This window comes from Pelobates fuscus, chromosome 5 (genome assembly GCF_036172605.1).
Source record: "Pelobates fuscus isolate aPelFus1 chromosome 5, aPelFus1.pri, whole genome shotgun sequence".
NCBI lineage: Eukaryota > Metazoa > Chordata > Amphibia > Anura > Pelobatidae > Pelobates > Pelobates fuscus.
Window position 1 is genome coordinate 329,046,050 of NC_086321.1, and position 12,091 is coordinate 329,058,140.

General features: G+C 42.2%; 1 protein-coding gene and 1 long non-coding RNA gene across 4 annotated transcripts in view; one reads left to right on the forward strand and one right to left on the reverse strand.

The window, feature by feature from the left end:
- The window catches only part of SGK2 (serum/glucocorticoid regulated kinase 2), a 538,190-nt gene that overhangs the window by 511,757 nt on the left and 14,342 nt on the right, over positions 1-12,091 (forward strand). For all 3 annotated transcript variants that reach the window (XM_063455696.1, XM_063455694.1, XM_063455695.1), the window contains exons 4-5: positions 3,343-3,426; positions 7,729-7,860. In XM_063455696.1, the coding sequence (XP_063311766.1) occupies positions 3,343-3,426; positions 7,729-7,860 (216 nt within the window). The remainder of the gene's footprint in view (positions 1-3,342; positions 3,427-7,728; positions 7,861-12,091) is intronic.
- The window catches only part of LOC134611620 (uncharacterized), a 38,307-nt gene continuing 33,699 nt past the window's right edge, over positions 7,484-12,091 (reverse strand). The window contains exon 3 of the long non-coding RNA XR_010090905.1: positions 7,484-7,515. This is a non-coding gene — a long non-coding RNA (uncharacterized LOC134611620). The remainder of the gene's footprint in view (positions 7,516-12,091) is intronic.

Here is a 12,091-nt window from a genome sequence, read left to right on the forward strand (position 1 = left end):
GTGACAGAATGAAGGTAGTTAGGAGTCAATACAATGGGAGGACAGGTGTGACAGAATGAAGGTAGATAGGGGTCAATAAAACGGGAGGACAGGTGTGACAGGATGAAGGTAGATAGGGGCCAATAAAGTGGGAGGACAGGTGTGACAGAATGAAGGTAGATAGGGGTCATTAAAGCGGGAGGACATGTGTGACAGAATGAAGGTAATTTGGGGTAATTAAAACGGGAGGACAAGTGTGACAGAATGAAGGTAGATAGGGGTCATTAAAGCGGGAGGACAGGTGTGACAGAATGAAGGTAAATTGGGGTAATTAAAACGGGAGGACAAGTGTGACAGAATGAAGGTAGATAGGGGTCAATAAAGCGGGAGGACAGGTGTGACAGAATGAAGATAGATAGGTTTCAATAAAGCGGGAGGTCAGGTGTGACAATGATGGCAGATAGCGTTCAATAAAGCAGAAAGACTGGTGTAACAATGATGATAGATAGGGGTCAATAATGAGGGAGGACAGATGTGACAGCATGAAGGCAGATAGGGATCAGTAATGAGGGAGGATAGAAAATTGTTGGACAGATTAAAGGTAGATAGGTATCAGGAGTGGAAGGAGGAGAGGTGTGACAGAATGAAGATAGATAGGGATCAGTAAGGCAGGAGGAGAGATGTAAAAAAATGAGGGAAGTTATGGGTCAATAAAGCGGGAGGACAGGTGTGACAGAATTATGGTAAATAGGGGTCAATAATGAGGGAGTACAGGTGTGACAGAATGGCAGCTAAGGGTCAATAAAATAAATGGACAGATGTGACAGAATGAAGGCAGATAGGGGTCAGTAAAGCAAGAGGCCAAGTGTGACAGAATGAAGGTAGTTAGGAGTCAATACAATGGGAGGACAGGTGTGACAGAATGAAGATAGTTAGGAGTCAATACAATGGGAGGACAGGTGGGACAGAATGAAGGTAGATAGGGGTCAATAAAATGGGAGGACAGGTGTGACAGGATGAAGGTAGATAGGGGCCAATAAAGTGGGAGGACAGGTGTGACAGAATGAAGGTAGATAGGGGTCATTAAAGCGGGAGGACATGTGTGACAGAATGAAGGTAAATAGGGGTCAATAAAATGGGAGGACACGTGTGACAGAATGAAGGTAGATAGGGGTCATTACAGCGGGAGGACACGTGTGACAGAATGAAGGTAGATAGGGGTCAATAAAGCGGGAGGACAGGTGTGACAGGATGAAGGTAGATAGGGGCCAATAAAGTGGGAGGACAGGTGTGACAGAATGAAGGTAGATAGGGGTCATTAAAGCGGGAGGACATGTGTGACAGAATGAAGGTAAATAGGGGTCAATAAAATGGGAGGACACGTGTGACAGAATGAAGGTAGATAGGGGTCATTACAGCGGGAGGACACGTGTGACAGAATGAAGGTAGATAGGGGTCAATAAAGCGGGAGGACAGGTGTGACAGAATGAAGGTAGATAGGGGTCATTACAGCGGGAGGACACGTGTGACAGAATGAAGGTAGATAGGGGTCAATAAAGCGGGAGGACAGGTGTGACAGAATGAAGATAGATAGGTTTCAATAAAGCGGGAGATCAGGTGTGACAATGATGGCAGATAGCGTTCAATAAAGCAGAAAGACTGGTGTGACAATGATGATAGATAGGGGTCAATTATGAGGGAGGACAGATGTGACAGCATGAAGGCAGATAGGGATCAGTAGTGAAAGGAGGAGAGGCGTGACAGAATGAAGGCAGATAGGGGTAAGTATACAAGGTTCTAAATATGTAGAACTCACAATGGAAAGCAAATAAATATTTCTGCTATTTGATCTGCTGGTTACTCCATATTTATAGCTTTCTATCAGAACTTTTATTCATCTCTCTGAGACGTTATTGGTATCATTTAGTAATCAGCAGATTTTGGCATTGCTTTAACTCCATCCCTGGGTAAAGTGTTTGTTACTCCATTTTGACAGCGATTACATTTATTTGTACCACATGATTTAATATTGTTTTCAATTATCCACACCTCTCGGATTATTTTGTTCTTGGTTGACCGCTGTGCTGCCAAGGACTCGGAGTTTGTCACTAATCTCATAATCTTGAGCAGGCTGGACATAAAAAATTCCTGTGGCAGGGGTTGAGGGGAGATCAGACTGAGATCCTGTTCTAGATTCTTAATGAAAATTTGTATTTTAAGGTCAGCTCACTTCACCTCCTCCAAAATCCTATAACAAGGAATAGTCAACCTATGGCACTCCAGATGTTGTAAACTACATCTTCCATAATACTCATACAGCCATAATGCTGGCAAAGCATCAGGAGAGATGTAGTCCATAATAGTATCCAAGGTTACTGATCCATGTCCTTTAGATAACTTTCTGACCTTCTAGGACATTTTATGTTGCCTCTGACCTCAACAGCCACTTCATGGCTGTAATCTCCCACCTGGAGAGACAGGTGACCCGTATCATCAGGGTTGGTCTCTAAAGTGAGAACAAATTTTGAGGCCAAAGTTGTCAAATCGGATAAAAGATGACTTCAAGAATTTTTCCTAGTTGAGCTATTGCACCTTGAATTTAAATTCACTTTGAATTCTCACTTAAAGGGACACGCCAGGCACCCAGACCACTTCTGCCCATTGGAGTGGTCTGGGTGCCAACTCCCATCACCCTTAACCCTGCAAGTGTAATTTTTCATTTTCATAAACTGCAATATTTACATTGCAGGGTTAAGTCCTCCTCTAGTGTTCCTCCTCCAGCGTTGCCGAAATCCCCATAGGAAAGCATTGAAAGCTCAATGCTTTCCTATAGGGAGTTCTAATGCACGTGCGTGGCCATTGCCGCACATGTGCATTAAGTCTCCCCCGCCGACAGCCGCGCATGCACATTAGGAGCGTAGGTGGAGCCTGACCCAGCACCGAGGGACATCGGCGCTGGACTCAGGTAAGTCACTGAAGGGGTTTTAACCCCTTCAGCAACTTGGGATGGGGGGTGGGAGGTAGAAGGCCACCAGAGGGTCCTGCAGTGCCAGGAAAACGAATATATTTTCCTGGCACTGGAGAATCCCCTTAAGCGAATAACCCTGTATATGTCATGTTTTATTGCCTCGCTTTTGCACGCTTGTTCCATTACACAGTTAGCTTTACAAAAAATATTTATTATCTATTGCTCAAAATTTACACCTATCCTACATCTTGAACCTGTAATTAAAAAATATATATTTTGCACCCATACATCATGTACACATATTACTCAATCGTAGGTAAATACTCTCTGATACCTGTAAAATCTGTGGGTGAAGCTTTGTCTCATAGCTTTTCTAAATAATTAATTTCTCACAGGTGCTTCTGGCCAAGCGTAAAAGTGACAATCGTTTCTATGCTGTAAAGGTTCTTCAGAAGAAGACTATCTTGAAGAAGAAAGAGGTGAGTGGGGAAAGGGCCATCAGACATGCATTGTATTATGCCATTAAAAGAACTTGGCAATAAGTTAGGTTTTACGGTTTTAACATTATTGATATTGTGAAGAAATAGAACAGACAAAAACTATAAAATACAGCAAGCCAACAGCACCTAGTCAAACAGAAACATAAGGCCAAGTAGAGCAGGAGACACACGGAACGAATAACTAAACTAAAGATTCTGTCTGTATAATTGTGATGGTTACACTATATTTCATCCTGTCTGTATTTCTGTACTTGTCGAATGCTTTATCCACAAATAAAGAATTAAAAAAAAAAAAAAAAAAGAACTTGGTATAAATTTTAACAGAATAGTAAAGCGACACTGAGAATAAGAAAATGAGGGTCCGTGAAAGAGGAGTAGTAGCCTGAGGGCGCACTTTACACACCATAACTACTGTACCTCATTGTAGTGATTAAAATGTCGTTGCTCTGTTTTGTGTCAAACTGTTTTTGAGTGGTTTTACGCAATTTGAGGATTCCCCAGGTGCCTGATGGTGTAAGACCATGAGAGTGGTTTTGACAGGAGGTAACAGAAGAAGGATTAAATAAAAGAGGAGCAGATGCAGGACCATATTTCCCATTAGGGAGAGTAGGCACCTGACCATTAGTTAGCGAACGTTTTCAGCACATAAAATGAGCCTTTTTGAGCTTAAATAGGCTGATGGGAAGTGATAAGTACCATAAGCCATGGCCAGTGTCCTATGCAGTCCAGTCAGTCATAGTAGTAATAGAGCTGCAGGAACAGTTATAGAGGGGGTAAAACACACAGCTCCTCCAGTGTCTGTGTGTGAGACAGGATGTCAGAGGGATCACTTCCCATCTGCCCACTAACAGCCTCTCAAACAGGAAATGCTTTGCAGGAGGAGCAGTGGAAGTTCAGAGTGATGCACACTGTATGACATCTCCTGCAGCTGCAATATCATCAATCTGAATTATCTACATCAGGGTTTCCCAAAGTGTGGGTCGCGACCCACTGATGGGTCGCAGGGCAATTCCCAGTGAGTTGCGCTGACCCACGCCCCCAGGGCCTCCGGGGACCTAAGAGACAGGCAGGCAGACTGATTAGTCAGGCCCGAGAGTGATCACGGGCCCTACACCAGGAGGGGCGCCAGCGGCTTGCCCTATATGCCGCTGGGCTCCCTCCAATCAGTCTGTCCAGCTCTGCCGGGTGCAGAGCTGCAGACCGTGTGATAAAAGTCTAACGAGCTCTCAGAGTATTAGCATGACAACACTCTGGAAGCTCGCAAGACTTCTATCACATGGTCTGCAGCTCTGCACCCGGCTGAGTTAAATTTAATAAAGAGGTAGGAGACAGCCCCCACACCCTGCCCACCCACCCCACAATGTAACCCCTTCTCTCTCTACCCCCCCACACTGTAATCCCTTATCTCCCTGACCTCCTCCCCACACTGTAACCCCTTCTCCCCCTGCCCCCCCACACTGTAACCCCTTCTCCCCCTGCCCCCCCACACTGTAACTCCTTCTCTCCCTGTCCCCTCCCCACACTGTAACCCCTTCTCTACCTGTCCCCCCACACTGTAACCCCTTCTCTCCCTGCCCCCCACACTGTAGCCTCTTTTCTGCCCCACTCCCCACACTGTAACCCCTTCTCTCCCTGCCCCCTTCCCTACACTGTAACCCCTTCTCTCCCTGCCCCTCTCCCCACACTGTAACTGCTTCTCTCCCTGCCCACCTCCCCACACTGTTACCCCTTCTCTTCCTGCCCCCCACACACTTGCCCTTCAGAAAACATTCAGAACTCCTTCAGAAAACATACTTGCACCAGGACCCTCTCTACATTAGTTCCACCACTGGGACCATGAACGTGATGTACCTGGATGAAAGAGTGGGACACACAACTTCTGATTCTGACTGAGTCTGCGAGTAAGCAGTTGTATGCCTCTAAAGCAGATTACCATGATATGCCAAGTTTCTGCCACTAAAACAGATTACCATGATGTGCCAAGTTTCTGCCTCTAAAACTGCCATGATATGCCAAGTTTCTGCCTCTAAAACTGCCATGATATGCCAAAATTATTGCTCTAAAACTGCCATGATTTCCCAGAATGATGCCTCTAAAACTGCCATGATGTGCCAATTGTATGCATCTAAAGCTTATTGCCCTAGAGTTGCAGTTGTATGCCTTTAAAGCTGTCATGTGCCAATTTTATGCATCGAAGACTGTTTGCCATTGTGTGCCAATTCTATGCTTTAAAAATGGATTGTCATGGTGTACCCATTTGATGCATCTAAGACTGTTTGCCATGGTGTGACAATTGTATGCGGCTAAGACTGTTTGCCATGGTGTGTCAATTGTATGCCTCTAAAACTGATTGCCATATGTGCCAGTTTATGCATTTAAACGTGATTGCCATGCTGTGCCAAGTTTACGCATCTAAAGCTGATTGCCATGGTGTGCCAAGTTTACGCATCTAAAGCTGATTGCCATGGTGTGACAATTGTATGCAGCTAAGACTGTTTGCCATGGTGTGCCAATTGTATGCCTCTAAAGCTGATTGCCATGATGTGCCAAGTTTATGCATTTAAAAGTAATTGCTATGATGTGCCATGTTTATGCCTCTAAAGCTGATTGCCATGGTGTAACAATTGTATGCAGCTAAGACTGTTTGCCATGGTGTGCCAATTGTATGCGCCTTAAGTTGCCATGATGTGCCAATTTTATACATCTAAAACTGATTGCATGGTGTGCCAATTGTGTGCCTCTAAAGCTGATTGCCATGGTGTACCAATTGTATGCCTCTAAAGCGGATTGCCATGATGTGCCAAGTTTATGCATTTAAAAGTAATTGCTATGATGTGCCATGTTTATGCATCTAAAGCTGGTTGCCATGATGTGCCAATTTTATGCACCTAAAGTTGCCATTATGTGCCAATTTTATGCCTCTAAAGCTGATTGCCATGGTGTGACAATTGTATGCAGCTAAGACTGTTTGCCATGGTGTGCCAATTGTATGCACCTTAAGTTGCCATGATGTGCCAATTTTATACATCTAAAACTGATTGCATGGTGTGCCAATTGTGTGCCTCTAAAGCTGATTGCCATGGTGTACCAATTGTATGCCTCTAAAGCGGATTGCCATGATGTGCCAAGTTTATGCATTTAAAAGTAATTGCTATGATGTGCCATGTTTATGCATCTAAAGCTGGTTGCCATGATGTGCCAATTTTATGCACCTAAAGTTGCCATTATGTGCCAATTTTATGCCTCTAAAGCTGATTGCCATGGTGTGACAATTGTATGCAGCTAAGACTTTTTGCCATGGTGTGCCAATTGTATGCACCTTAAGTTGCCATGATGTGCCAATTTTATACATCTAAAACTGATTGCATGGTGTGCCAATTGTGTGCCTCTAAAGCTGATTGCCATGGTGTACCAATTGTATGCCTCTAAAGCGGATTGCCATGGTGTTAATTTTTAAAATATGCATTAAAAGCAAGTGGGTCTCGAAAAATTACAGTTTTCAAAAGTGGGTCTCGGCCCATAAAAGTTTGGGAAGCCCTGATTACATAATACATAGTAGAGTAAGTACCCTGCAAATAACCATTCAAACTCCATAACTCAAAGCCTAAACCTAAAAAATAAATCCTTTACATTAATACCTTTGTTTAACTCCCTTTAAAAGCTAAACAACTCATGTACGCAATAGAAAATTTAACCCAACTCTAGCCCTCAACTCAATAATCCAAAACATTCCTTATACTACAACTTCAGCCCTCGGTAGCAGTTAATCCCTCTGACACATCATATGTAATCTAACTCTAAAATTAACCTGTTTCTAACCTTAAAGCCACTTTTACCCTAATCATTTCTAATGTTATCTTTAACCCTGCGTGCATTTACACAGCTGCACACACTCACTATACTCAGTCTCAAACACAAGCAGAGCAGAAATATACACATACATACATTTATACATATGCAGTAATCAAATATACATATGGGTTTTTTTATAGATTTTTTTAGGCCTCAAATGTCCACTTAATACATTGATTATACTTACTTTATCTGAAAGATGAGGCAGGGGTGTAACTGGAAAAAAAATATTAAAAGGGTAAGTTAAAAAGGTGCAGAAAAGGTAAATGAAAGACTAGCAGAAGAAAGAGAGGAACACAGAGTGTGAGGGTGACCAATCCCGTTCTATTCTGACGTAGTTATGTATGTATTGATTGGGCTTTCCTATAGAAATTAGATTAAAGTATGGCTATGGACCAAAAGTGCAATAAACATCTTTGTTCTCATCAGCAATCCCACATTATGGCTGAAAGGAATGTCCTCCTCAAGAACCTGAAGCATCCTTTCCTTGTGGGCCTACACTACTCTTTCCAGACCACTGAGAAGCTCTACTTTGTTCTAGACTATGTAAATGGTGGAGAGGTAAGACGATAATTGCAATATCCCTCATTTTATACTGCTACACTGTGTAAACAAGACTCAAAACACCTTAGACCACGAAATGTTGTGTTGAGGTATTTTTCAGAGTAACTACTGGGTCAGCGAGGCCTGTGTCAGGTAAAAAACCTCTTGCATGCACAACTACTTTGTTATTCCAGGAACTCATCAGTGATCCAGAACAGTGTGTATAATTGCACGCTTCACCTTGGGAGCACTAACTCAAATGATTTATTTCACGTTGTGCTAACTGCAGAGAAAACACACGGTTAGGAATGTATAAGTGGATTTTTTTTTTTCCGAGAGGCAAAAAGGACCTTGAGCTACCTTTGCAACCGCATATAAGATTTGATTTCCCGAGCTAATTTCCAAAATAATAAGTTATTTTAAGTCAGCAATCAATTTCCAGGCCAACGTAGCCGATCGGGGGGAAAAAAAAGGAAAGTCCAGTTTGACCATCTTCATTGATTTTTTTTTCCTTTCGTTCTGTTAATATAAACTATATGTTGAATAAACTACTGCATCTAGGGTGGGCAATTTCTGCAGTGCCAAACCCTGCATCTCTTAGAATGCTCTGCTAGCTGTCATATAGTGAAGCCGTTAACAATAAATCATAGGGTGATACAATCTGTTGTTACTGCAGAAACTAATGATAATTCATCAAATTAAATATTCAATGGAGTGAACTCAACTGTCATTCTCCTGGACTCTCCTACTGTAGTTAGCAGGAGTCAAACTGTCAAAATACTGATAGGAGTAAGAAAGATTGTTGTCATTTAAGATGGTGGTATGCTGCTAATGATAAACAGACAGAGCTCTTAGCTCTCCCTGGCATGCCACGGGTTACGTATGTATGGGCAGGAAAGTAGCCAAGAGTCTTACGCTCCATTGTGCCTGAGCCACATCAGCAGCAAAGGATTGTGGTACCATACTCATTTCGTTGTTGTTATCCTGCACAGCAAGACTACATACTGTGTTTGCAGCTCATTAGTTTAATTAGTTGTCCTAAGGCCTGGTGGGATCGAGTGAAAAATATGCCTGAAGCATGCTGAGCAAATGGTTTTTGGTTTCCAGAACCATTTAGGTGGAAGAGAGAAAATACTCCCCCCATATTTCTATTTTTTTTTTTTTTTTATAAATCTATTTTTCTGCATGCCCTGCCAGGTATACTGTCAATAAATTGCTGAATAGTTCTTGGGAAGGTAATAGATATCTGGGATAGTGCTCACTGAAGAGTAATATTTTGAGGTTGTTTATTAGAGCTTGAGTATGTTGTTTTCTTAAATGTTGCATTTACTTGAAGATAAGGCTCTCAAACTTGGCAGTAATCATCAAACCAGGGACTATGCTCTCTATAACTAGATAAGTAAGATACACACAAACAAACCCCTTACAAAGTTGAAGTTAAATTTAGAACAATCTCTGTATAGTTATGGTTATCATTATATTTTAGTATTTTGTATATTTTTTTCAAACTGGTATTGTGGTATATAGTGTAGACCACTATAAGCAATATAACCAATACGTGTTAATGATACAATAACACAGAAATTAAATTGTAAAAAGAAAAACAACCAAACAGAACAAAAAAAAGGTTAACTGTGCAGAGGAGACTTACTTTTACTGTAACATACAGCCCTAAACCAGTGTCCTTTTTTTTTTTTTTTTTTGTCTGAAGACAAAAGGAGACACAAGTCAAGTGTGAGGGTCCCAGGAGCAGTATGGAAACAGGAGTGTCTTAGATTGCAGGGTTGAGGTGACAGGAACAGTGCACCCAGACCACTTCAATTAAATGAAGTGGTCTGGGTGCCTATAGTGTCCCATGAAAAGTACCTTGCTTTTTTCTACACAAATACACAATTCCAGATGCAATTACAGACTGGCTATGTTCCTTGAGCAAGAAATATTTTATTTCAAGGACGGGTTAGAATACACATTATCTGAAAGACTGCATGAGAAGCAACAGAGTTGTAGCAACAACACACTTTGGTTTGTGTGGGTCACTGTTAATGAGCAAGCATTTTGACATGAATCGCTGAGAGTTGTTTCAGCAAAGTAAGTGATATTATGCACTGATACAGTGCATCTGCTAATTTCCTTTAGTAGAATCTAGTATATGCTAAGAATCTATTCATCCGTGAATGTCACTAGGAAAAATATGGAGATCAGCTGAATTGGATCATAACCCTCTTGTGTTAATAATATTTTTATTGTTTTGTTTTTAGCTAAACGTTATTATGTATATAATGATCATATGCACCGGTGTTGCTGGGTGAGAGCATTGGGGCGAAATCCACTGAATGGTATTCTTTAGCCCTGGATCTCTACAGGTAGTGGAGGGGCTGAAGGATATAAGTGTTTTCTTATTGTCTTTTTTGCCCTGATTCCCTGGACCTGTTTTGGGCATAGGACCATGTACACGGTCGGTCGAAAATAAGATTTTCAGGAAATTCCTGAACCCCTGAACTGATCTGGGGGATTTTGGGATATGTTGGTCACCCAGATCAGGGCTATCAGTGAATGTAACTTTTGTGGTGGGTTTGTGTTTTTTAAGGTATTTGTGGGGGTTTGTAAAAAATGTATGTTTTTTTTCTGTGCTTGGAGATAATTAGATTAGATTAGTACAGTTCCTGATGCAATTATCTCCCAGGCAGAGGGGAGGGACTGTATGTTTGTATATGGGAATGTCATGCATTTAAACTCTGTTGTCATTGGTCTGTGACTTTGTATTAGAGTTCCGAACAAGGTCCATGTGGGAGTGCCCCTTCCATGGGGACTTGCATAAAAGGCCAGTGTGGCTACCATTAAAGTGAGATTCGTTTTACCCTTCATGAAGTCTAGGCTCATGTTTGGGGAATTAGAGAACTATATTCACCCTGGGGATTGCTATATCACAATACTCCCCTGGGTATAATCACTAGCTCTTATAAGAGCTGTTCATGCTATCCTCTATGGAGTAAGAGTTCACCCAATAGAAGCTGGATCCTGGTCTTGGGTCCAGGGTGGGTGGAGGACGGCCAGATCACCAACCAAGCTGTGGCAGTTTGTGGGAGTTTACGGTGGTTATGGTGTTCCAGTGCAGTGCTTATGGTGCTCGCAAGTACTAGGAAGCAGCGATTGACTGCGATTGAGTTACCCGGTTGGGGTGTCAGGCGGTTCGTCACAAACACTATAGGGTCAGGAACACATTTCCGATCCTACAGTGTTAAAACCACCATTTAGGTGGCTTGCCCACCCCCTCCTCAGCCCCAATACAAGGGGGTTAAAAATACCTTTTTTACAAAGCAGTGCGTGTTCGTTGCCATTGTCCCCGCCCCTTGGTGACATCATCAGAATTTACGATTTTACGATTTTAAGCCAATCGATTGATTTCCCATAGGGCGGGATATGGTCGTGGCAAAATGCCAGTTTGGCCAATCAGCACCTCCTCATAGAGATGCATTAAATCAATGCATCTCTATAAGGAAAAGTCTGCGTCCTGAACGGCAGTGCTGCACACTGTGCAGCACTGCCCCAGGAAGCACCTCCAGTGGCTATCTGAGGAGTGGCCACAGAAGGTATCCCTAGGGGGCAATGTAAACACTGCCTATTCTCTGAAAAGGCAGTGTTTGCATGAAGATGCCTGAAAGGAATGATTATACTCACCAGAACAACTACATTAAGCTGTAGTTGTTCTGGTGACTATGGTGTCACTTTAATTCAGTAGTGTGGTGAGATTGCATTGAATACCTAGCTGTGTACCAGGTGCTTTGCTTCCGACTATGTTTACTTTGAGACACAAATAACATCAACAACACAATGTTCATGGATAGAGAAGAGGGGACGTGACATTGAAAGGCAGGGATATGTCATGATATACTCCACCTTTCTGTTTTGTAGCATTCATCGAGTGTTCCTTCGCGTTCAAGCCCAAGGTGTTTCTGGAACCTTCTAGTATCCCTGGCCATATACTTTAAAAGAAGACAATCAGTTTATAATACATGGGTAAAACATTATAACACAATGTTTCCATGTGAAGAAATTCATTATAAATATCAAATCTAAAAGTGCCCATATGGAGGATAGGAAAGGTGAGAGACTACTCCAGATGGACATTATTATGGTATTAAAATTATTCATTAAGACGTCTCCATCTAAAGGCAATGTTATCTAAGGCTGCCAAATATTTGTCCCTCCAGTCTGCCAAGTGATGTGCAATTTCTGTGTAATCTTTCAC